This window comes from Oncorhynchus clarkii, chromosome 12 (genome assembly GCF_045791955.1).
Source record: "Oncorhynchus clarkii lewisi isolate Uvic-CL-2024 chromosome 12, UVic_Ocla_1.0, whole genome shotgun sequence".
Classification (NCBI taxonomy): domain Eukaryota; kingdom Metazoa; phylum Chordata; class Actinopteri; order Salmoniformes; family Salmonidae; genus Oncorhynchus; species Oncorhynchus clarkii.
The window spans coordinates 65,457,806-65,485,057 of record NC_092158.1 but is presented as its reverse complement, the minus strand read 5'-3'; the positions used below and the strand labels follow the sequence as shown (position 1 = coordinate 65,485,057).

Sequence of the window (27,252 nt, the reverse complement as noted above, 5' to 3'; positions counted from 1 at the left end):
ATTCTAGATTTATAACCAACACAATGCATAGTCATTAACAATTTTTGCCTAGTGAGAGCCACTGCCAATAGTTATCCGCCAGGTGGCATAGGCCTCTCCAACACCGTAGACTGGGGAGACGAACAGATTGAGCAAAGCAGTTGATCCCATTTGTAAATCAGGAAGAGATCGCTGATTATCCATGCATATATTGAATATGTGAGCCTGTAGTGAGTGGGCTTGTGTTTCTCCCCACTTCAAGTTCTAGCGTGTACGTTTCTTTTTAAATAGTGATTTTTTTTGTGTTATTGAATAAGATCATGTTTTCTGTCAGGAGCGCGCCTGTGATTGTCGAGAGTGAGTGCGCGTCAAAAAACTTGACTGCGCCGTATGCGCGCGCTACTCACAAGAAATGCTTGTCTGCTCGGTTTATTTCTCTCCACCTTTCAGATGAGAAAGGGCTATATAGGGAGAAGGGGAAGAGGTTGTTTAGGGAAATAAATTAGCTTCAAAACCACAGAAAGCAGCCACGGGTGGAAGGCTTTGGATTGGCAAAGGGGCATAGCAGATACTAGAATACATTAAACCCGAGTCAATTCCGTTCCAACGGGCAGCGTTATAATCATACCAAGGTCAATACACCGAACGAGCGCACAAACCCACGTATTTTAACGTATTAGGCTGGGTACTGAATTCTGAGACGGTGAAATCACCACCAGAAGCTGAAGATGGAGGGGGTGATGCAGGGGATGCAAGCATACGGAGCGGGGAAGGCTGGAGGAGCCTTCGACCCTTTGACGTTCTTTCAACAGCCTCAAACTATCCTTCGGCTTGTGTGCTGGGTGAGTGGTCATGTTTTGTGTTGTTTATTTGAGCATGTCGTTTTAATAATAATTCGGGCATCTGTGTGTACAGCAAAATATCTACAAACATTCGAGAAATGTGTAGGATTTAAAAGCAAACCGATTGATTCCTAGGAAATCTGTTAACCCCATAGGTAAGGCTATATACCCTGTTTACGCACACATTTGAGTGGAAGGGCGTTAATGGGGCGCACAGAATAAATATTGTTTTCAGACTATCATAATATTTGACTACTGACTATAGCTACCTTGTCTTGAAAACCATTTGTCTTCAATTAAAATGTTATGGCTACCATTGAATAAAAGACCCCTATTTTATAGACTACTAAATGTCAGTTAAAGTGGCAATCAGTAGTTCAAACAATTCAAAGCCACACACCCAGCCACTATTACCCCAAAAAGCTGAGGAATGGAGCTGGAGTAATGTAACCACTCTCAAATTCATAGACAGAGCTATGGATCCAAGGACTGACCATCCATACTATTAACATTTTAGTTTTAACCATGTTTTGAGGGTATTGAGTGTTTGTTTACATGTACTTTGTTTACAAACATTGGAGTAAAAAAAACATATTTTGGGGTAAAACAGTTGAACTAAGCTCATATGGTATTTCTAAGTTATACTGTTCAAGAATCAATGGGTACATATCAATAATTTGTTTGTCCAAAAATGGATGTAGCAACTGCAGATTGCCCCTTTTAACAGGCTGCGTTTACACAGGCCAACCTGGAATCAGGGGTAGACGTAACATAGTAAATCAAAATCTGGGACATTGAAATAAGCATGATTTGTTACTAATTTGTGGATGTCATCTATTTCGAATGATATGTTACGAATTACAATTCATGTGATATTTTACGAATTGCAATTAATACAATGTGTTACGAATTTGCAATATTTATGATATGTTACCAATTCCAATTTGTTGTTGCTAACATTAGCTAGGTAGCTAGCTAGGTGGCTAATGTTAAGGATTGGGTTAAGTGTGAAATGTGTGAAATGGCTAGCTAATTAGCAGTGCACGCATTTCAATCGGTGACATCACTCACTCTGAGACCTTTAAGTAGTTGTTTCCCTTGCTCTGCAAGGGCCACATCTTTTGTGGAGCAATAGGTAACAATGCTGTGTGGGAGGCAGTTGTTGATGTCTTCAGAGGGTCCTTTGCTCGAGCCCGTTGGGGTGAGGAGAGGGATGTAAGCCACACTGTTATGTTGGTGCCGGATCACTGGTTGCAGCGGAAAAGGTTGTTGTCAAAGGGGGAGAAGTAAGTGTAACTGGTGTGAAATTACTAGCTAGTTAGTGGTGCGCGCTAATAGCGTTTCAATCGCTGACATCACTCGCTCTGAGACCTTGAAGAAGTTGTTTCCCTTGCTCTGCAAGGGCTGCGGCTTTTGTGGAGCAATAGGTAACAATGCTTTGTGGGAGGCAGTTGATGTGTTCACAGGGTCCCGGATTCGAGCCCAGGTTGGGGAGAGGAGAGGGATGGAATCAGAACTGTTAACTTAACTTAAATAGTTAAGGATTGGAGTTAGGTTAGCTAACATGCTAAATAAACTTAGCAAAAAAGAAATGTCCTCTCACTGTCAACTGCATTTATTTTCAGCAAACTTAACATGTAAATATGTGTATGGTGCATAACAAGATTCAACAATTGAGACTGAACAAGTTCCACAGACATGTGACTAACAGAAATTAAATAATGTGTCCCTAAACAAAGGCGGGACAACGCCCGCTTACAAAAGCATACAAACATTTTCCAACCAAGTAGAGGAGTCCCAAAAGTCAGAAATAGCGATAAAATTAATCACTTACCTTTGAAGATCTTCATCTGGTTGCAGTCACAAGAGTCCCAGCTACACAAATGTTTGTTTTGTTCGATAAAGTTCCTCTTTATATCCCAAAAACTCAGTTTTGTTGGCGTGTTTTGTTCTGTAATCCACTGGCTCAAAGGCGGTCAAAACAATCAGACAAATACATCCTAATAGTACCGGTAAAGTTAGTCAAAACATGTCAAACAATGTTTATAATTAATCCTCAGGTTGTCAATTGTCTAAATAATCGATAATATTTCACCCGGACAATAGTGTATTCAATAGAAAGGAAAAAGAATGAAGGGTGTGCAAACCAGCACTACACGCTTCCCCAATCCCCTCACAGAAAGGTCTCATTCTTCTTAATTTTTCAGAAAACAAGCTTGAAACAATGTCTAAAGACTGACATCTAGTGGAAGCCATAGGAACTGCAATCTGGGTCCTAACCCATTAGATAAGCAATAGGCATTCAATTGAAAACCACCCACATCAAAAATATCCCACTTACTGGATGGATTTTCCTCAGGTTTCTTTTTCTTTGCATTATTTTTAATATTATTTTATTTTTTATTATTAAATTTTTTTTATTTATTTGTAATAATGACAATTACAACAATACTGAATGAACACTTATTTGAACTTAATATAATACATCAATAAAATCAATTTAGCCTCAAATAAATAATGAAACATGTTCAATTTGGTTTAAATAATGCAAAAACAAAGTGTTGGAGAAGAAAGTAAAAGTGCAATATATATAAGTGCCATGTAAAAAGATAACGTTTACGTTCCTTGCTCAGAACATGAGAACATATGAAAGCTGGTGGTTCCTTTTAACATGAATCTTCAATATTCCCAGGTAAGAAGTTTTAGGTTGTAGTTATTATAGGAATTATTGGACCATTTCTCTCTATACCATTTGTATTTCATATACCTTTGACTATTGAATGTTCTTAAAGGCACTTTAATATTGCCAGTGTAACAGTATAGCTTCCGTCCCTCTCCTCGCCCCTATCTGGGCTCGAACCAGGAACATATCGACAACAGCCACCCTCGAAGCATCGTTACCCATCGCTCCACAAAAGCCGCGGAACAACTACTCCAAGTCTCAGAGCGAGTGACGTCCCCGATTGAAACGCTATTAGCGCACACCCCGCTAACTAGCTAGCCATTTCACATCCGTTACACCAGCCTAATCCCGGGAGTTGATAGGCTTGAAGTCATAAACAGCTCAATGCTTGAAACATTGCTAAGAGCTGCTGGCAAATCGCACGAAAGTCCTGTTTGAATGAATGCGTATGAGCCTGTTGCTGCCTACCATCGCTCAGTCAGACTGCTCTATCAAATATCAAATTATAGACTTAATTATAACATAACACACAGAAATACGAGCCTTTGGTCATTAATATAGTAGAATCCGGGAAACTATCATTTCGAAAAACAAAATGTTTAATCTTTCAGTGAAATACGGAACCGTTCCGTATTTTATCTAACGGGTGTCTAAATATTGCTGTTACATTTTACAACCTTCAATGTTATGTCATAATTGCGAAAAATTCTGGCAAATTAGTTCACAACGAGCCAGGCGGCCCAAACTGTTGCATGTACCCAGATTCTGCGTGCAATGAACGCAAGAGAAGTGACACAATTTCACCTGGTTAATATTCCCTGCTAACCTGGATTTATTTTAGCTAAATATGCAGGTTTAAAAAAATATACTTCTGTGTATTGATTTTTTTTTAAAGGTATTGATGTTTATGGTTAGGTACAGTCTTTTCGCAAATGCGCTTTTGTTAAATCATCCCCCGTTTGGCGAAGTTGGCTGTCTTTGTTAGGAAGAAATAGTCTTCACACAGTTCGCAACGAGCCAGACGGCCCAAACTGCTGCATATAACCTGACTCTGTTGCAAGAGAAGTGACACTATTTCCCTAGTTGAAAGAAATTAATGTTAGCAGGCAATCTTAACTAAATATCCAGGTTTAAAAATATATACTTGTGTATTGAATTTAAGAAAGGCATTGATGTTAATGGTTAGGTATATGTTGGAGCAACGACAGTCCTTCGCAAATGCGCACTGCATCGATTATATGCACCGCAGGACGTGCTAGATAACTACACATGGTTGTTGATATTACTATTTTAACTAGTGATTATGATTGATTGATTGATTGATTGATTTTTATAAGATAAGTTTAATGCTAGCTAGCAACTTACCGTGGCTTCTTACTGCATTCGCGTAACAGGCAGACTCCTCGTGGAGTGCAATGTAAGGCAGGTGGTTAGAGCGTTGGACCAGTTAACCGTAAGGTTTCAAGATTGAATCCCCAAGCTGACAAGGTAAAAATCTGTTGTTCTGCCCCTGAACAAGGCAGTTAACCTCTCTGGGATATGTGGGACGGTAGCGTCCGAACTGGCCAACCTCCAGTGAAAACGCAGAGCGCCAAATTCAAATAAATTACTATAAAAATTAAACTTTCATTAAATCACGTATTCAATATACCAAATTAAAGCTACACTGGTTGTGAATCCAGCAATGTGTCAGATTTCTAAAATGATTTATGGCAAATGCAAACAATGCTATTATCTGAGGATAGCACCCAAGCAAACAAACACAGACCATCATATTTCAACCCTCCAGGTGTGACTCAAAATACAGAAATAAAGATATAATTCATGCCTTACCTCTGACGAGCTTCTTCTGTTGGCACTCTAATATGTCCCATAAACATCACAAATGGTCCTTTTGTTCAATTAATTCCGTCAATATATATCCAAAATGTCCATTTATTTTGCGCGTTTGATCCAGAAAAACACCGGTTCCAACACGCGCAACATGACTACAAAAGTTACCTGTAAGCTTTGTCCAAACATTTCAAACTATATTTTGTAATACAACTTTTGGTATTTTTTTACGTAAATAATCAATAAAATTGAAGACTGGATGATCTGTGTTCAATACCGGAGGAAAACGATGTGTAGCATGCTTTCAGGTCACGCGGCTCTAGCAAAGAGTACACTTCCCTCGAGCCTCATTCTGAACATGGCTACTTCATTTCTCAAAGGAAAAACCTCAACCAATTTCTAAAGACTGTTGATATCCAGTGGAAGCGATAGGAACTGCAAGAAGGTCCCTTAGAAATCTGGATTCCCAATGAAATCTCATTGAAAAGAGAGTGACCTCAAAAAAAAACAAATCCGAATGGTTTGTCCTCTGGGTTTCGCATGCCAAATACGTTCTGTCATAGTCACAGACATGATTCAAACAGTTTTAGAAACTTCAGAGTGTTTTCTATCAAAATCTACTAATAATATGCATATCTTAGCTTCTGGGCATGAGTATCAGGCAGTTTAATTTGGGCACGCTTTTCATCCAAAATTCCGAATGCAGCCCCCTATCCTAGAGAAGTTAACACCCCGGCCATCCTACAATCTAAGCTTGATGCCCTCAATATCACACAAATTATCAATGAACCTACCAGGTACAACCCCAAATCCGTAAACATGGACACCCTCATAGATATCATCGTAACTAACTCGCCCTCCAAATACACCTCTGCTGTTTTCAACCAAGATCTCAGCGATCATTGCCTGCATCCGTAATGGGTCTGCGGTCAAACGACCACCCCTCTTCACTGTCAAACGCTCCCTAAACACTTCAGCGAACAGGCCTTTCTAATCGACCTGGCATCCTGGAATGACATTGACCTCACCCCGTCAGTAGAGGATGCCTGGTTATTCATCAAAAGTGCCTTCCTTAAATAAGCATGCTCCATTCAAAAAATGTTGAACCAGAAATAGATATAGCCCTTGGGTCACTCCAGACCTGTCTGCCCTTGAGCAGCACAAAAACATCCTGTGGCGTTCTGCATTCACATCGAATAGCCATTGTGATATGCAACTTTTCAGGGAAGTTCGGATCCAATATACACAGGCAGATAGGAAAGCTAAGGCTAGTGTTTTCATGCATAAATTTGCATCCTGTAGTACAAACTCAAAAAATTCTGGGACACTGTAAAGTCCATGGAGAATAAGAGCACCTTCCATCTGCCCGCTGCACTGAGGCTAGGAAATACTGTCACTACTGATAAATCCACAATAATTGAGAATTTCAAAAAGCATTTTTCTACAGCTGACCATGCTTTCCACCTGGCTACCCCTACTCCGGTCAACAGCCCTGCGCTCCCCACAGCAACTCGCCCAAACATCCCCCACTTCTCCTTCACCCAAATCCAGATAGCTGATGTTCTGAAAGAGCTGCAAAATCTGGACCCCTACAAATCAGCCGGGCTAGACAATCTGGACCTTCTTTTTCTAAAATTATCTGCCCGAAATTGTTGCAACCCCTATTACTAGCCTCTTCAACATCTTTTTTGTATCGTCCAAAGATTGGAAAGCTTCCGCGGTCATCCCCCTCTTCAAGGGGGGAGACAATCTAGACCCAAACTGCTACAGACCTATATCTATTCTACCCTGCCATTCTAAGGTCTTTAAAAGCCAAGTTAATTAGGTGGCAGTATTTTCACGTCCAGATGAAAAGCGTGCCCAAAGTAAACTGCCTGCTACTCAGGTGCAGAAGCTAGGATATGCATATTATCAGTAGATTTGGATAGAAAACACTCTGAAGTTTTTAAAACTGTTTGAATAATGTCTGTGAGTATAACAGAACTGATTTGGCAAGTGAAACCCCAAGCACAATCCATCCAGGGTTATTTTCTTTTGAGGTCAATCTGTTTTCCATAATTTTTCAATGGTAAGCACTTTTTAATAGGAATCTGGTTGCAGTTCCTATGGCTTCCACTAGATGTCAACAGTCTTTAGAAATTGGTTGATGTTTTTCTTTTGAGAAATGTTATTTCCATGTGTCACCCCAGGTGGACTCTAGTCTTTTGGTGCGTGCGACCTGGAACGCGCTTCACTTTGTTTTCGTCCGGTATTGAACACAGTTTATCCCGTCTTAAATTGTATCGATTATTTAAGTTTTACGATACCCAAGTTTGGATTAGGAACGTTGTTTGAAATGTTTGGACCAAGTTTACAGGTAACTTATTAGATACTTTGTAGTCATGTTGGGTGAGTTAGAACCGGTGTATTTTCTGAATCAAGCGCGCCAAATAAATTGACATTTTGGGGATATAAAGAAGGAATTTATCAAACAAAATGACAATTTGTGATGTTTCTGGAACATTTTGGAGTGCCAACAGAAGATGACCTTCAAAGGTAAGGTATGAATTATATTGTTATTTCTGAGTTTTGTGTCGCACCTGGCTGATTGAAATGTAATTTTCATGTGTTTGTATGCGGGGTGCTGTCCTCAGATAATCGCATGGTATGCTTTCTCCTTTTTGAAATTTGAGACTGTAGCTTGGTTAACAAGAAGTTAAGCTTTATTTTGATGTATTATACATGTATGTTTTGTGAATTTTTATTATGAGTATTTCTGTTTTTGAATTTGGCGCGCTGCAATTTCACTGGATGTTGTCAAATCAATCCCGTTACCGGGATCTGAGCGTGAAGGGATCACTAAGAAGTTAACAGATTACTGACCTCCCTCACTAGCTTTAAGCACCAGCTGTCAGAACAGCTCACAGATCACTGCACCTAGCTCATCTGTAAATAGCCCATCCAATCTACCTCATCCCCATACTGTATTGATTTATTTATTTATCTTGCTCCTTTGCACCCAAGTATCTCTACTTGCACATTCATCTTTTGCACAACCTACCATTCCAGTGTTTAATTGCTATATTGTAATTACTTCGCCACCATTACCTATTTATTACCTCTCTTATCCTACCTCATTTTCACATGCTGTTTATAGATTTTTTTACTGTATTATTGATTGTATGTTTGTTTATTCCATGTGTAACTGTTGTTGTATGTGTCAAACTGCTTTGCTTTATTTTGTCCAGGTCGCAGTTGCAAATGAGAACTTGTTCTCAACTAGCCTACCTGGTAAAAAAATATATATATATATTTAAATGTCCACTTTGGCCACAATTAATGGATTTTTTTAGGGGGCATTATTGTCATACAAGGGAGCATTGACGGGCCATCAATGCCACCAGGGAATCCGAGCCCTGGTAACCATACCAAATGTAACCTATAAAACTAATTTGAGGGGCCCGGATTTTCGTTTACTATGTTACGTCTAGTCTGAGACCAACCTGCACAGGCAGCTCAATTCTGATATTATTTTTTTCTCACTAATAGGTCTTTTGACCAATCAGATCAGCTTTGTAAGAGAGCTGACGTGTAAAGATCTGATTGGTCAAAAGACCATTACTTGCCAAAATATTAGAATTGGTCTGTCTGTGTAATTGTAGACAGGCTATTTTTGGAACCATCTCAGAACTCAGTAAACAAGAATGGAAGGATTTTCAGTCTGACACATCAATGTGATAACCAGAGCTTGATTTCCTCTCGTTAAAGGGAGATTTCGGGATTTTGGCAATAAGCATGCTAGTAGATATCCATATACTTATTGCGCTAACACAAGTTAGCATTGGCTCTCAAAACTACCTCTAACTTCCTTCATACTGGACACAGAGACATAACAATGGTATCCACAAGTTAATCTGACTAGATAAAGGGCTTCATTGCCAAAATCCCAAACTATCCCTTTAATGTTATTGTTATTATGGGACTCTTTGTGCACAATTAGTAGTGACAAGGCCTTTGTAGGCTAGTATTTACAAAGACAATGATCAGCAAGCTTAGGATTTAAAGAGTTAGTAAGGACAAGGCTTTGTAGGCTGTGATTACAAGCTCAGGTACAGTGTCGGCACGAGCCTGACGCCTCGTCAGTGGCTGCGGACCGTCAGGTTCAATCACTGGAGCCAAAGATTCCTGTCTGCTATAGGCTAGGTTCAATTACAGGGGTGGCAGGTAGCCTAGTGGTTAGAGCGTTGGACTAGTAACCGTAAGGTTGCATGATCGAATCCCCGAGATGACAATGTAAAAATCTGTCGTTCTGCCCCTGAGCAAGGAAGTTAACCCACTGTTCCTAGGCTGCCATTGAAAATAAGAATTTGTTCTTAACTGACTAGCCTAGTTAAATAAAGGTTTTAAAAAAATGTTCAGGTTCTCAGGCCCTTAATGTTGCAAACAGATGTAAATGGCATGAGGCTATTATTTTGTATCTAAACTAACTAGAGACAAAAAATAATACATTTTCTCTTGTTCTGGTGTTTCATTTAGATCTGCATAATGAATGATGTTTCCAAATAGTCCTAATCAATAACTGTAGTAATCAATAGCCAAGCCTAAAATACAGCATCTCTCAAGAGTGTGTGTCTCTGTGATATGTGTGAGTGCAGGGATGGAAAAAATTGACAAAATATCATAAAGATCAATATTAAAATAAACAAAAAAATGCTTATAGTTTGAAATGTATTTAATTAAAAACATTCATTTTGGTATTTTTAAATACAGAAACACATTTGCAAGTAGCCAGCCCAAACAACAACAACAACATTCTCAGTAATGGTTACAGAAACATTTTACTTGCTATGACTGTGATATGTTTATCTAGATTAGTTGATTGCAGGGACTGTAAGTCATTGGATAAGAGTGTGTCTGCTAAATGACCTAAATGTATATGTGAAAATGAGCATACTTAAATTAACTGCAGCGCACACTGGGTATTATTATTATTATTATTATTATTATTATTATTATTATTAGCCTTTTTGGAGTGGGGGAAGGAGGACATTAGAATAATACCTAGCATGCTTTGCAATTGTTCATTTTTACATCTACATTTATATTTAGTTCATTTAGCAGATGCTCTTATCATACCATAGTGCCATCAGACTTCTGATACCAATGCAGGGTGAAAGGGGAGTCACAAAATGGTGAGCCGGTGTAGAAAAGTATTTTGCATTTTGAAAATACAAATTGCAACTCTTGGAAGTATCTTGTTACAAAATACATTGTAGTGTAACCCAGTGCAATACAAATGACAAAATACTCAGAAATAATGTAAATACATGTAACAAATACTGTGTATGTCTATCTGTCTGTCAAGCATAGTGATTAGAGAAAAGGTGTACAACACTATATAGGACTGCAGCATATTTGATGTTCAGCAGATTGGGGTGGGAACTCCAATGATCATGGAGGTTTTATTCCTCATTCAGCTACGATCCAGAAATGTGTGATCAGAACCTGCTTCACAAATACTAAGGCAAAACAAAGATGGACACCAACACACATTTGTCTTGGTGGAGAGATCTGCCATTGTATATCGAGAAAGGGAATGTAAGCTAAGCCACTCCCATTTTAAAGTCTGCCATTGTAGCCCTCCGTGCTGTGGTGATGATGATAGGTTAGTATTAACTTGTTGGCCCACAGCTCTCTCTCCAGGATGAGAGGGAGGCGCCCCCCCCCCCCGCCCGAGATCCTGATTGGCTGATTGAGATCTGCTGCGTTGGCATGACGACTGTCAGAGACCACCGGCAAGATGTCACCGGCAAGCCCACTCATGAGAAAGGGATGCAGGGAGGGAGGAATGGGGACAAATAAGAGGAGACTTGCTCACGACACAAGTATGTTATTCACCAGAGGAAGGGGATAGGGACGGTCTTCAGAATGGCTGGATCTTTTATATCATGGCAACCTTGTAACTAGGGGTGTTATAAGATGTACTAAACTGTCACGTTACATGACCTATCATCCCCTTTTAGTTCAGCCTTCTTTTCCTTGTCCGATCAAGTGCTGCCTTTTCAGTGTGAAGCCTTTGTCTGAGCAAATAGAATAGTCGTGCTTGCGGGTCATGAGGGAATGTGGAATGAGTTGTCTGTTGTTTTTCTTCATTCCATGGAAGCATTCTCTGAATAACATGGTTATTTTTCTCTGCTACTCCTGTTAATGTTGTCACTGGGATCTGTCGAGTGATATTGGGTGTCCAATTGGGAAATGCCTGTCACCAAATCAGTACAAGCTTTATTGAGCTAATTGATGAAGGGGACCTGGAAATAGAGAAGCATTTTCTTTGGGTGGATCTCCGGTCCTGGAAGGCTGCAATGTCTGCTACTTTGTCAATGTTGTTACCTTGTAATTAGCAACTGATGCTTAGGTTTGGTAAATCAAGGGAGTGTAGTCTCTATTTAGTCAATGTGTTTAATTAACCAATTAGGCACAGAGGCTCAAATAAAATAAAAATATTTTTAAAAAATAGACACTTATACCCTATTCACAATACTGAGCAGAGCCGAGCCAAACTCTACTGCACTGGCCTGATGACGCATCCACCATAGTTGATGGAACTGTATTAGACAAGACTGTGTGGGTGGATGGCATGTTCATTCAGATGTCTGAGTCACTATAGCCAGAGCACTATTAGTTCATTTCCACAGTCAGGCTTTGCACCGGTGTTTGGCAGTAATGCTGGGGACATTGGGACAGATTTGAAATGTTCTCCAGCCAAAGAGGAATGTTTGTTTGTTTGTTTGGTATGTAAGATTAAAAGGTGACAAGGTTTGGATGTTGAGCTTTTTTACCTCTGCAGAATGTTGCTAGTCCTGGTCCTTTTGACTCTTGCTTGCTTTCCAAACCATGTTCAGTAGGGAGAATTGTAAAAGAAAATGTGGAGTTACCACCTGGAACTTGTTTTGTTTTACGTTGCAAAACGTTTTGCTACGGTGTGTCCTGCTGAAAGCCACAGTCTGTTCTTTCTTATGCCACATGGCAAGCGGTACCACTGCACAAAGTCTGGAACCAACAGGACCCTGAACAGCTTCTACCCCCAAGCCATAAGACAACTTAACAAGACTGCTAAATAGCTAATCAAATGGCTACCCGGACTACCTAGGTTTACTTTTTTGTTGTTGTTTTACTAACTCTTTTACACTGACACACACCAACTTTCACACTCTAAACATACGTTGCTGCTACTGTTTTGTTATCCATCCTGTTGCCTAGTCACTTTACCCCTACCTATATGTACATGGCCACCTCAATTACCTCGTACCCCTGCACATCGACTCGGTACTGGTACTATGTAGCCATGTTATTTTTTTTAATCTTTATTGTTATTCATTATTCACTGTGTATTTATACCATGTGTCACTATTTAATCTTGTTGGAGAATGACCCGTAAGTATGCATTTCATTGTTAGTATACACCTGTTCTTTACAAAACATGACAAATAAATTTGATTCAATTTTTTTTATTTCAACATGACCCTGATTGATCCGAAACGTTGGTTGACCCTCGTTAAAACTTGTTGGCGTTACCAGGAGCCCTAGTGTGCAGGAGTTTCTTTTTCACATATTAACTAGAAGCCAGGGATACCTTAAAATGTGTCGATTTTTGAATGGAAGTCTGAAGTGAATTTTAGTCTTGTGTTGGTAGGCTATATATTAATTGCCAGCAGCGGTTGAGGTAATAAGCCAGAAGACTAGTGATCTAGTGTTCATGTTTTGGATGCTCTCTGTTATTTTTCAGCTAGCAAATTAATAAAATGCGGCCTGTTTCTTTTTGACAGTTCAAATTGAATAAGTGTGTGTGTGCCATGAGTGTGTGTGTGTATATATATATATATATATATACACACACACTATGGTACAGCAGCTAAATGTCATTCTAAAGCTACACTTCCCCACCACAATACCAATGCTATCTTTCTCTTCTCTATTACGAGCACTACGTTCTCGACTAGCCGTGTCTTTTTCTTCCCTCTCTCCTTGTGCTTTGTGTGATGATGATTTGCTGCGATGTGGAGAGGACCTCGGAGTCTGTGTGTGTGCGGCTCGTTGGAGCAGAGCTCTAATACAGTTACCCAAAACAACAATGACCGTGTCATTGAGTGTGGTTTTCACACTTGTTTTTAGATCATAGTTGTCCTGCCAAAACCAGCATCTGGATCTAGACGCTCTACTGGGCACAGGGTTTTCGCCACAGCCTTTTAGGTGCAGATGGACTGGGACATGTTATAAGGACTTATGATGTAAGTAGCTGAGGCCAATCTACTCTGAGAAGACTAGTGGAGAATATGGACATCACTTAGCTTTCCAGGGACATGGTTGTAGTAGGTAGTGGTGTGTTCAAAAACACTGTTTAGCCTTTTGTTTTGAAGTTGCAAGTGCCAACCTTGCTCTAGCAATCGGTTTTCATTTTGTAACTGGTTTTCGTTCTGTTTTTACTGTAACTAGTTAAAAACATTGTTCTGTTGATATTTCCATAGCAAACATTGGGTTTGAAGGTTGGTTTGTCTAGGATGGAGGTGCCTTTTCCTCCTGTGTTTGTTTTTGTTGAGCTGTATGCTAGCTATGCGTTCAAGTGTAAACCTGTAACCTCATGGTAGGCCTATATTCAGCTAGTCATCTCTATGTAGGGAGTTAGCGTTTCTGGTTTCCTGGTAGTACTTATGTGGGCATTAGGATGGAGAAAGACTTCCAGTCTTGTGACTCAAAGAATCTGACAGTCTTGGGTGCTCCGGCTCGCTCTCCGGCTCGCTCTCTCTCTCTCTCTCCATCTCTGTGTGTGAACACAAGGTCACAGAGATTAAAATGGAATGATTGTGGGGGAGGGCAGAAATGTGGTGCCTGGCCAGCAAGTGGTCTGTGTGATAGTGTGCGCGTGTCCATGTTTGTTTGTCAAGGACTCCTTTGTGTACTTCTGTATCAATGGTACTCCATGATGGAGGAGACCACACTGACGACTGAAGGAGACTAGCACAAGCAGATTAATTGAGGGGAGAGAAAGCATCCAGTGCAGTCTGCTCACAGTATTGCTATGACAGCAAGAGTGAATGGCCTCTGTAGGGCTCTGTTGTAGCTTGCAGCAAAGCTAAGGGGCTCTAGCTGTGATGGTGTGCATAGCCTGATTGACTGGTAGGCCTGCCTGCCTGAAAGACACCCTGCACACTAATAGGCACAACCTGGAACTCAGACAGTAATCCAACAGGATGTATGAGATGTATTTAAGTTTTAGTGGTACAGCAGTGAAATTGTAACAGACTGCTCATCTTGAGAAAGTCATGCATAAGCAAAGTTGTATTATTTTTTTGATCACATGATACACACACTAAATCCCATCAGGAGCATAAAAGGCCTACTGCTAATGATCACAGGATCAGGATCCCACGTGGTGCCAGCCACAATGCCTGCCTTCATATGTCTGTGAGGTGCTGGGGCCTTGTGTTCCAGACAGGACTGAGAGCGGTGCTGCTAGCCTGGTAATTATAGATCGGAGTAGGTGAATGGACCAGGAGGGAGACCACACCAGCAGACAAAACTAGAGAGTAGGGAATTCACAGATTTATGAAATCCTGACCAAAGATCATGTCCACAAGCAGAACCGCTATCCTCTTTGCATTATCAAAGTTTGTCATACGCACAGGCTACAGTGTAAACGGTGCAATGAAATGCTTACATTAGGAACTATAAAGCATGGTTAAGAGGAGTTTGGGATGAGAAACGAGGGCAAAGGAAGACTATCACTATTGCGATCAAATAAAGCAGGAAATTATGGAGCAGATTTTTATTTAACCTTTTATTTAACTAGGCAAATCAGTTAAGAACAAATTCTTATTTACAATGATGGCCTACCCCGGCCAAACCCTAACCCGGACGACCACTTGGTCAATTGTGCGCCGCCCTATGGGTCTCCCAATCACAGCTGATTGTGATACAGCCTGGAATCGAACCAGGGTCTGTAGTGATGTCTCTTGCACTGAGATGCAGTGCCTTAGACTGCTACGCCACTCGGGAGCCCAAAATAGCAGCCAAGCCACTCTTACTTATTTATTTTAATTTTCAGAACATGGAAGAAAGGAGGCAACGATACAATCTTCATATAAATACTGGACGGTTGAAACTAGGCATTGTGAAGAGATGCTAACAAGCATGTGAGCACTTAAAGTATTGAGAGTGTAATACCTCTTCTGTCAAAGGATCTGGTTATATAGTCTTTATAGTTTTCGGCTGTCAGTTCACCTTGTACCCTTGAGAATGTAATAACATGAAGTTCCCCCTTGCTTTCTCTTCTGTCAAGGGATCTGGTTATATACAGTAGTCTTTAGTATTCAGCTTTCAGTTCGCCTTGTACCTTCGACATATTGTGTATATACAGTCTGTATACACACTATATAGTGTATGTTTCGAAGGTAGCATATTCACATTGAATGAGTATCAGTTTAGTCAAAGAGCAGTGAGCGTACAACACTCAATTGGTTATGAGCCTGAGGTGTTGGGAGTTCCTGGCAACCAGGGTGGGCCAGCTTCAGCACAGCTAATAATGGTTCAATGGGAATGATGCACATTGAAAGCAGGCTAAAGGCCATGACTCTCTAGCTTTCTTTCCTCTCTCGCTCTCTTTCCTCTCTCGCACTCTTTCCTCTCTCGCACTCTTTCCTCTCGTACATATGGTGTTTTTATCCACTCATCTGGATGCTTACCAGCCACGATCCATCAGATTCCCACGCTTCACTTGACAGATGGCTGGGTAACCATCACACACACTCACACTGTGTATAGGGAATTGATTGACAGCAAATGGAAAAACTCTGCCGAATTACAATCTATTCTTTAAAGGCACTACAGTGTGTATTTTCTGATCAAACACACACACTTGCGGCTCACCAAACACACAGTATTACATCAGAGATGCTCTATCATACCACCCCACCCCCTCGTGCATGCTCTCTCTCTGTCTTCCCCACACACACACACACACACACACACACAAAAACACACACACAGTGCTGTCTGATGAAGAGGCCAGCTGTTAAAACTAGGGATGCACCGATATGAAATTTTTGACCTATACCGATATCTGATATTTTCCTTGACAAAAAATTCCAATACAGATGTTTAAATTGTAGCAGACTTTTAAGCATTCTAGTACAGTTAAAGACACACACAGACCAAAAAGTTATTTTGTTGGCATTTACGTATGTCCCCATTACCAGTAAAACCTCATCAAAACCTATCTCTTTCACTTACTTGCTGTGCTGTTTCGTTGTTCAGTCTTTTCATTCTCAACCAGGATTTCATCATACATGTCAAGCAGTGAAGTTTCAGCTCTCTGTCCATGGCCTCTTCTGTCATGGGTCCTCTTCCTCGGTGCGTACTGTCACTGTGTCCATTTCCATCTTGTCCAGCTGTGTCTGTAACATTTCACATAAACCCTCTTTCTTGTCTACATTGAAGTAGCGGTCCTTGTACCTACCATCGAGCATGGTGGAAACACCGTAAAGAGGCTCAGAGAACGCCACCGAATCGCTTGCCTCCTAGTAGAGTACTTTTGCAAGTTTTAGGTGGGGTAGCGTTTCAATGCCATAAGAGGGTATCACATCTGCTGCAGATGCAGTTGATGAGTTTATTTCTCGAGTCAATTGTTCGAATGGAGCTTGGAGTGTGTTCATGTTCTCAAATGCCATTGAAATGGCAGCAGCGGTATGAAAACTAGCACATTCTTGAGCATGCAATACGGCTTTCCTCAGTACGAAATCCTTGCCGACCCACTGTGCTCTGACTCCGCATGCGCATGGGGCTGACATTGCTGGTCCAAATGTCAGTTGTGAAGCTAATAGCAGTGACGCCCATAGCAAGTAGCTCATGGATGTGTGTTTCAACACTACTGTGTAACTCCAGTAGGGCAACATCTAAAAAAATAGCGCCTACTTGGTAGTGTGTACCGGGGCTTTAATGAAATTAAATATGTATTCATGTTTATTTTCCCCCATTAAAAAACACTCTTACATATCTGTCTAGGTTGGAACTATTGCTGGTAAAATAAAATAAATCATTTTCATTCTGAACTGGAATAAATGGATTGATCACATCACACAGATGAATAACAACACACACAAGCTTTTTGATAGTGCAACCCTAAGTAACAGTACAGATGAAAAATGATCAGGCCTACTGTACTTCTTATTGTAGAAATTATTGTTGAAAGAAAGTCTAGGTTGGAACTGTTGCTGTTAAAATTCAATACAATTCAATTTTTATTCTGAACTGAATAAACTGATTGATCACATCCAGAAAATAAACACACAGACCTAATGAGAGGTGTGTGGCTGGTTGAAGTTTTCAACAAGCATGTCTATTCTGGGCTCCATTTTTGACAGTGCAACATTGAGGTCATACTCAGCAATGAGACCGTTTCTGTACTTGTTCTTAAGTATGTTAGAGTTGAGAACCCTGACTCGCATAGGTATGTGGTACCAAACTGGATCAGAACATCTACTGTTTCCCAGTCAGGCGGGAGACTACTTCCTGCTGTCGATGAACAACCCAGAACTGAGTGTGTTTGCCTCAAAAAGCATTTTTCATCAATCAATTTATTATTGTATTTTAACAGCAATCGTTCCAACCTAGACTAGTTTTCAACAATTTCTACAGTAAGATGTACAGTAGGCCTGATAATTGTTCATCTTCAGCTATACTGTTACTTAGGGTTGCACTAAGTAGCTAGCTTGCTTTGGCGAATGTTAGCTTTTAGCTGTGTACAAGGCCAGGGGATTGTTTGAAAGAGAAACTCACATATGAGTACTATGAGTTAGTTAGTACTCCCATATTACTGCGCATCATCCATCACCTGTTATAAAATGACAACAATGCCTTGCTAGCTGACTTTTCCACTGTCGAAGCACTGTTTCCTGACGCATTATGCCCTGTTCTGAAATAACTCCTTGTGGATGTTTGGTCAGGACGTGTCGTTTTATTAATTTGTTCATTATGCGAGCCTCATTACTAAGCAATTCTACACACAATACACATTGTGGGCGCTCCTCGTTATAAGTGTGTATGAAAGAGAGCAAAACTAATCGCTGTATATGCCTTTCATGACAATTGAACTCAGTCGTAACTTGTGGCTAGTATGAGTACATTTGATGCTAGCGGTGAGTGGTAATGACAAGTCAGTGGCTGATAGCACATCATCTGCTGCCTGAACGACTGCGCTACATCGTGTGTGTTGCGGAGTGATCTTCAAGAAGACTGCATAAAAAAGATCCGGTAAACCGCGAAGCACACGGGCATCCCCCTCACACTCTCGCAGCTGCCAAACTGAGCAGAGGCCGCTGTTTAAGCAGAAAGCGATCTGAACAGAGAGCGCAGATGCACATGGCCAAATCAATTCCAGTAATTAATGAAACAATTATAAATGTAGACTGACACGTCGCGACCCACCATTAACAGGTCCGCGACCCACTTTGGGTCGCTACCCATACTTTTAAGAAAGGCGGAACAAGGGCAATGAATGCCATTATCTTGTAATTTGAGTTGCCTCGCTGAAATGTTCTTACTCTTTCAAATGACTGCTCGACTTAGTGTGCACTTAATTTTTTTCTGCTTTTGTTCTAAGAAGTAGCTGAACGTCTGGGGGTGATGCACTTTTAAATTAGTAATTAGGTTTATGGTATTGAAAGATTTCACTCTCCCCTCTGGAAATAATAGCAGCACAAACGTTGCATATGTTATCTTGTTTTTAAACTTCAAAATAGATCCACAGAGCAGACATTGTGGGCTGGGTTATGAATACTGTGTTGCACGTGTAGCGCTGTATTTTTCGTGGCGTCATTGCGTCATCTACGTTCATATAGGTATGCATTTCAGCTTTGACAACGGTTTTGTAGGCGGATGTTGGCATTTTTAGCTAATCTCGGCCGATTTTTCCACTATACTTACCGCTATATCGTGCATCCCTTTTTAAAAGCGCAGGGCTTTGCCAGGACGGCTCCCACGCTAACCCCTCTCATACTTAGTGCTGGATGGGGAACTCTATATACAGACACACGGACGGACGGATGGGTATGCCTGTGGTATATAAGACAATATACACACCCCAAGTGGAGTCAGGACAGGGCACAGTTCCTTCAGCGAGCAGGTGCTCAAACTGACATTAGAAATAGAGAGAGGGCTATCATCTGATCGTTGATGATTGATGGAAAAAAAAACTATATATATATATATATATTTACAGTTCGTGATCTATGTCTTATGCTTTCAAAGATAACTTCATAATATTCATAGTCTTCTAACTCATGATATAGCTAGCCGGCTAGTGGCTTGTGTGGATATTTTAGTATATGGTGGTTAAGCTAGTCTAGACTACCTGTGCTGCCGATTGAGGAAGGGATGGAGTTGGGTCGGAGCGAGGGTCGTTGATGCAGCTGCTCCTCTCTTTCTGCCTTTCTCTGCTGCGTGTATCAGCCAACCAGACCGAATATTAATAATAATGTTAATCAAATGTTATGCCGCTGAGGCAGCACTGTTTAAACTAGTTGGCTTGCTACACACACTTGACCGGTGACCTCATCTTAAACCATGCATGTTTGCACGCCCGGTATCCAATCTCAGTACAGGGCAGACCATCCGGTGCAACCAACGGACCGGTTTGGAGTTGGCGCACTTGACAACATCACAACGACTTGTGGGCAATGGGTTCAGAACAACAACGACAAAAACTTATACATAAAATAATAATTATACCACCACGCAAAGGGGCACTTGGCGAGTGGGAGTTCAAAGGGGCACATGCTGGGCACAGGTTGACTCTATCTGTGCACGTGCCTGAGCGTAATAGATGCAGTAGTATACACAAGCCTCCTAATATCATTCCGTCTCATCATCAACAAAACAAACATCAACCCTGACCTGAACCTAGATTAAAGCAGTTGGGACGTACTCCAGTATATTAGTCATTTTTCTAATGTATGTGAATTAAATGAGTAGAAGTTTTTAATGCTGCTATAATGCTAGATGGTTTCATGATGTAGTTACTGGCATTGGTGCAAGAGGGGCCAGTTTTGACTTCGCTCACTGTTTCACATTGTGTCATTGGGATCTTCCTTCATCTACACTCATGTCAGATCAGGTCCTGTCATGCATGTATCTGAATGTAGACAACTGGGTACAAATGTGGATGTGTAGGTTTTTGGATTCACTTTACCCCAAAGTGTCAGTTAGCCTAATTGAGGTGGGTGGTGCGATGATATGATCATGTTGTGTCTTCTCTGCATTACGCCATACATTACTACAGTGCATTCGGAAAGTATTCAGACCCCTAGACTTTTTCAACATTTTGTTACGTTACAGCCTTGATTGATGAGGAAAAACATGTATTTAATTTACACACAATACCCTATAATGACAGTGAAAACAGAAAACATACCTTATTTGCATAAGTATTCAGACCCTTTGCTATGAGACTCAATTGAACTCAGGTGCTTCCTGTTTCCATTGATCATCCTTGATATGTTTCTACATCTTGATGGAGTACACCTGTGGTAAATTCAATTGATTGGACATGATTTGGAAAGGCACACACCTGTCTATATAAGATCCCACAGTTGACAGTGCATGTTAGAGCCAAACCAAAGCCATGAGGTCGAAGGAATTGTTTGTTGAGCTCAAAGACTGTGTCAAAGACTGTGTTTGTTGAGTCTCAAAGACTGATTGTGTTGAGGCACAGATCTGGGGAAGGGTACCAAAAAATGGCTGCAGCATTGAAGGTCCCCAAGGACACAGTGGCCTCCATCATTCTTAAATGGAAGAAGTTTGGAATCACCTAGAGCTGGCCACCCGGCCAAATTGAGCAATTGGGGGAGAAGGGCCTTGGTCAGGGAGGTGACCAAGAATCTGATGGTCCCTCTGACAGAGCTCCAGACATCCTCTGTGGAGATGGGAGAACCTTCCAGAAGGACAACAATCTCTGCAGCACTCTAACAATCAGGCCTTTATGGTAGAGTGGCCAGACAAAAGCCACTCTTCAGTAAAAATCACATGACCGCAAGCTTGGTCTCTGACCATGAAAAACAAGATTCTCTGGTCTGAAACCAAGATTAAACCCTTTGGTTTGAATTCCAAGTGTCACGTCTGGAGGAAATCTTGCACCATCCCTACGGTGAAGCATGGTGGTGGCAGCATCCTGCTGTGGGGAATTTTTGCAGGGACCGGGAGACTAGTCAGGATTGAGGGAAATATGAACGGAGCAAAGTACAGAGATCCTTGATTGAAACTTGCTCCAGGGCGCTCAGGACCTCAGACTGGGACGGATGTTCACCTTCCAACAGGATGTCAACGCAGGAGTGACTTTGGGACAAGTCTCCAAATGTCCTTGAGTGGCCCAGCCAGAGCTCAAACATCTCTGGAGACCTGTAAATAGCTGTGCAGCGACGCTCCCAATCTGAGAGCGCTTGAGAGGATCTACAGAGAAGAATAGGAGAAAGTCCCCAAATACAGGTGTGCCAAGCTTGTAGTGTCATACCCAAGAAGACTCGAGGCTGTAATCACTGCCAAAGGTGCTTCAACAAAGTACTGAGTAAAGGGTCTGAATACTTATGTAAATTAGATATTGAAAAAAAAAGTTTTACTTTGTCGTTATGGGGTATTGTGTGTAGATTTGAGGAAAAACATTAATTTAATACTGGAGCTACTGATTTTGCCGGGTTCTTCTCCTTTGCATTTCTCATTTTCTCCCTACTCTACCCTCTCTCTCCTCAATCCACTTCTTTCTCACACCCTTTCTATATTCCCTTCCTCTCTTCTTCCCCCAGCTCTTCTCCATCGTGATCTTTGGCTGTATAGCTAACGAGGGCTATGTGAACCGGCCTGACGAGATTGAGGAGTTCTGCATCTTCAACAGGAACCAGAATGCCTGTAACTACGCCGTGGGGATGGGCACCCTAGCTTTCCTAAGTTGTGCTGCCTTCCTGGCCCTGGATGTCTACTTCCCCCAGATCAGCAGCGTCAAGGACCGCAAGAAGGCTGTGCTTGCTGACATCGGAGTGTCTGGTAAGCTCTGGAGTGTAGTTTCCCCTAGGCACCGATCTAGGAACAGCTTCTCCTCCCCCAAGCCTAACCTTAACCATTACTATGGCAAAATGCAAAACTGAACACAGATCACTGTCTAGGGACAACTTCACCCCACACAGGAAGGATGTTGTTTTGGCTTGTTGGTGTGGGTCTACGCTATCTTTGACTGGGGGATGGTGGAGGTTATTGTGTGTTCGTTAACAGCAAAGACGGGTTGTTTTAGTTGAAGTTGGTCATGATAAGAGTTTGTGTTTGGAGGCACGTGGTTTTTCTGGGGGCTCTGTGGAGATTTGGTTCAGAGGTGGATGTGGCCTTTTGTCTTTAGCCTTTCTAAACTCTTAGGAAACACTGATCAATACATGGACATTGATAAAGGTCTTGTTTCTTCAATAGCCATTAGGTGTGTTGGGGCCCTGTCTGTATAATCCCTCCTTCCTCCTTTCCTTGATGCAATCACTCCGACGTGACTGGGTTGGCGTAGAAGCAAGCTCTTCACTGCATTGCTCTCACAAATTATATTATATCAAGGAAAAGATTAAAGAAGGATGCATATTAATAGTATTGGAACAGAGCCCTGGAATTTGAATCACCGCTCTAGGACATTGGCAGACTTGAGTACTGTAGGTGCCATTTTGTATGTGCACAGGTTCCCCCCTCTGGTTAGTTGTGGTGTGACTGATATACCCTAATATACTCGTTATGATTTTAGAGGCTCGGTTTTGATTACTGTGAGGCTTGTAAAATGGTTGCAAAATATGTTGTCTATCAGTAGTTGATCTAATGTTTTTATATTGTTGCATGACCAGTCTGTTATTGGCATGACATTTGTAATCTGGTATTACTGAGTATGTTACATTTTAAGAGCAGATTTTTTTCTTTAGTTTTACCACCCATAGTATTAATGGTTTCTGTTTGTAATTCTCCCTTTCTCTATCTCTATCTATCATTCATTCCTTCCTTCCTGTAGCATTCTGGTCATTTGTCTGGTTTGTGGGGTTCTGTTTCCTGGCCAACCAGTGGCAGGTTGCCAAAGAGGAGGACAACCCTTTAAGGGAGGGCGCGGACGCAGCCCGAGCCGCCATTACCTTCGCCTTCTTCTCCATCTTCACCTGGGTACGTACAGTACAACAGCCCACCATTTCATTAACCTTCCTTTCTGAAGTAATGGTCATTTGTGCATCTACAATATAGAAAAGATTATGTATATTACACAAAATGTATTCATATCACATTTTTCCATCAGTGCCCTTCAAATAAATTGGTTACATAGCGCCACTGCCTTCTTCATCAGGCTCTAATTCTGCTCTGTCTGAAGCTTGGTCCTAACATTCTGCTCCTCTTTGTCAGTCTTAACTTACCTCTGTTTAACACTGCTTTTCTTCATCTTTAGAAGTGTCTACTGTCTCTGTTTTTCTGCAGTTTTGAAACCTGGATCTAAACTTTCTCTCCTTATTTTATCTTCTCCCGTTGGGTCTGTTTCGATTTCTCTTTTTCTCCATTGCAATCTTTGTCTATGCTATATTGTTGTCCACAGTAACGTCTAATCTGTTTTAGCTAGATCTGAACTAAGTTTCTCCCTCTTTGCCAATTTAATCTTTGCTTCTGTCTTTTAAGAAAAAGCTTAAGGTTTTTGTTATAAAATGTTACTTTATGGAAGGATTGTATCAGGTGAATATTGGGGTCATCCTCGCCACCCTTTCTACCATAACTGTCCACTGACCCAGTCCCTGACCTGTCTGTCTCTCTCTAGGGTGCTCTGACACTGCTGTCCCTGGAGAGGATAAAGAGAGTGTCGTTCGAAGAAGAGTACAACAAACTGTTCATTCCACAGCCCACACCACCACTAGCGTAATGATAGATATCCTGACCCTCATCCTTAACATTATTTCCCTCACACCAACTTCCCATCCAGGCTGTCTGAATGATATCCTCCTTAGATGGCCAAACACAGTGAAGGAGTACCTTGTATTTGTTTACTATGATTGGCTAGTGTTTACAGCTAGGATATGCTTGCTGGATTCAGATTGCACTTCCAAAGTGCCTTGATATTAAAACATTGCCGGAAATGAGTGTCTTTGTGGTGTTAAAACAGTGGTACTGTTGACATATTAGGTTCTCATTGCCTGGCATAGTAATCCACTTTGTTATCTATGTTTACCTTTGCTGGTTGTCTCAATATAGTTTTATGGAAAGTATTCTTTTGTTAAGAACTTTTTGGTGAAATCATTTGATTTCATGGTACCATTCAAATTAGATTGAACATTTTCTGTAGAGCCACTTTGCATGGTTGGGGTCAATTCAGGAAATTATTAGATAGTGACAAATATTTACAGCGTTCATACCAGTTTGACCCCAGACCTTGATAGATTGTTTCTTAGATATGTAGTAATTTAATTTTTCACATTGTATTTCAATGCCAAAACTGCAAATCTGTGAAGTAAAAGCCTAGCTATGAACTCTGTTGACCTCCTTTCTCTAATCTAGCCTTATGCTCCCCCATACACACATGCCACAGCTGTAGCTAACTACTACAGCTTAATGACGTGTCTTTAGTGTTACCTGGTCCAGCTGGCTGCAACCACTGTGAATCTTCCTCTGTTATTTTGTATTATGAGTTAGGATTAAAATCAGATTTTTAAAATTTTGTTTGGATATTTTTTCTTTGTATATGACACTGGAATAATTTGTATGTTTATTATTAAATCGTTGTTGTTGTGTTGAAAAGACAAAACAAAGACAGTGCCTGATCAGGTGAAAGGTTACTCACTTCATTCCAAGACCACTCACTGTAATCTGTTTTGACACTCCCCACTTAAAGCCGACTAACGGATTTAATCCTCCCGCTCTAACATTTTCTCTCTCTCTTCCTTCCTTCCTTCCTTCCTTTTTCTCTCTCGTTATCCCACCATTCTTATCATCTAACTACCATTCATCCTCCTAATCTTACTTCATACCTTTTTAATCAATGGCATGCTACTTGATATCCCCAACTATCATTGGTTGAGTCGATCGTGTCATCTCATTCTGCCCATCTGTCATATTCAAATCCCACCCACACAACCCCATGTCTCTACCTTTCCTGTTAATCCCCCCTACATATTGTTTTGCTATTGCTTTCATGTTGTTGCCCATCCCCTTTCCAATCGCTCGCTGCCCCTTATGGTCTGTGCTCCCTCTTCCCTTCTCCACGCATACATTATTTTGCCATCGCCTCTATACTATTGCCCATTCCCTTTTCAATTGCTCGCCCGCCCCATAACACCCTCTCTGCTCTGAAGGCGGTGCAGGCCTTCCTGGGCTTTCAGAAGTACAAGCTGGGGGCTGACTCGGCCCTCTTCTCCCAGGAGTATGTTGACCCTACCGCCGACCCCAACGCTGCGGCCTCCATGGGCACTGACTACACGGGCTACACCGCCGACATTGACCCCGCGGCCAGCACAGAGCTAGCCTTTGATGGCTCCACTGGCTACCAGGGCCAGGAATACTGAGTCAGAGGGCCAAGGGAGAAGGAGAAGGCCCAGGGAGGGGTATTCAGCATCAGGGGTGGTTTAAGGGGACATGTTTGTGGTTTATGGGACATGGGGTGGCTTAAAGGTAGCCAAGTCCCAGATCTGTTTGTGGTAGGTGTGATAATGAAATACAGAGCCTTCAAAGTATTCAAACCCTTTGACTTTTTACACATTTTGTTGTGTTACAGCCTAAATTTCTAATTGATTGAATTTAGATTGTATCACTGGCCGACACACAATAGCCCATAATGTCAAAGTAGAATTATGTTATTAGAAATGTTGACAATTTTTTTTTTTTTTTATAATTAATTTAAAGCTGAAATGTCTTGAGTCAATATGTATTCAACCATTATTTCTTTTATGGCAAGCCCAAATAAGTTCAGGTGTAAAAATGTGCTTAGTTTGAGCATGGGGCAGTTATTAATTAGAATTTGGATGCTGTATCAATACACCCAGTCACTTCAAAGACACAGGCATCCTCCTAACTCAAGGAATCATCTCAGAGATTTCACCACGAGGCCAATGGTGACTTTAAAACAGAGTTTAATGGCAGTGATAGGGGAGAACTGAGAATGGATCAACAACATTGTAGTCACTCTATAATACTAACCTAAATGATAGAGTGAAAAGGAGGCCTGTACAGAATTAAAATATTCCTGTTTGCAATAAGGCACCAAAGTAAAACCTGCAAAAAAATGTGGCAAAGAAATTAACTTTATGTCCTGAATACAAAATGCTATGTTTGGGGTAAATCCAACACAAAATAGCACTGACCACCACATTATTCATATTTTCAAGCATGGTGGTGTCTGCAACATGTTATGGGTATGCTTGTCATCGGCAAGGACTAGGGATTTTCTTTATTTAAAAAAAATAAAAATAAATGGAATAGAGCTAAGCACAGGCAAAATATTAGAGGAAAACCTGGTTCAGTCTGCTTTCCAACATACACTGGGAGACAAATTCACCTTTCAGCAGGACAATAACCTAAATCACAAGGGCAAATATACACTGGTGTTGCTTACCAAGATGACATTGAATGTTCCTTAATGGCCTAGTTACAATTTTGACTTAAATCAATTTGAAAATCTATGACAAGACTTGAAAAGGCTGTCTAGCAATGATCAACAACTAACTGGACAGAGCTTGAAGAATTTAAAAAAGAATAATGTGCAAATATTGTACAATTTAAGGTGTGCTAAGCTCTTAAAGACTTACCCAGAAAGACTCATAGCTGTAATCGCTGCCAAAGGATCTAACATGTATTGACTCAGGGGAGTAAATACTTATGTAAATGAGGTATTTCTGTATTTAATTTTCA

General features: G+C 41.0%; 1 protein-coding gene across 2 annotated transcripts; it reads left to right on the top strand.

The window, feature by feature from the left end:
* Positions 1–115: 115 nt before the first annotated feature.
* On the top strand, positions 116–26,815 carry LOC139421062 (synaptogyrin-1-like). 2 transcript variants are annotated; one of them, XM_071171563.1, is made up of 4 exons: positions 116–821; positions 22,164–22,401; positions 23,390–23,535; positions 24,173–25,063. In XM_071171563.1, the coding sequence occupies exons 1-4, from the start codon at positions 708–710 to the stop codon at positions 24,272–24,274; spliced, it is 600 nt and encodes a 199-aa protein (XP_071027664.1). In that variant the 5' UTR covers positions 116–707; the 3' UTR covers positions 24,275–25,063. The 2 variants fall into 2 exon arrangements, with proteins under 2 accessions (XP_071027664.1, XP_071027663.1); XM_071171562.1 differs by lacking the exon at positions 24,173–25,063 and adding an exon at positions 25,701–26,815 and having other exon boundaries at positions 398–821.
* Positions 26,816–27,252: the final 437 nt, after the last annotated feature.

Coding starts and splice junctions, on each gene's coding strand:
- LOC139421062 (XM_071171562.1), top strand. CDS start 708: ATGGAGGGGGTGATGCAGGGGATGCAAGCATACGGAGCGGGGAAGGCT. Junction 822..22,163: donor TCCTTCGGCTTGTGTGCTGG/GTGAGTGGTCAT, acceptor TTCTTCCCCCAG/CTCTTCTCCATCGTGATCTT. Junction 23,536..25,700: donor TCTTCTCCATCTTCACCTGG/GTACGTACAGTA, acceptor TCTGCTCTGAAG/GCGGTGCAGGCCTTCCTGGG.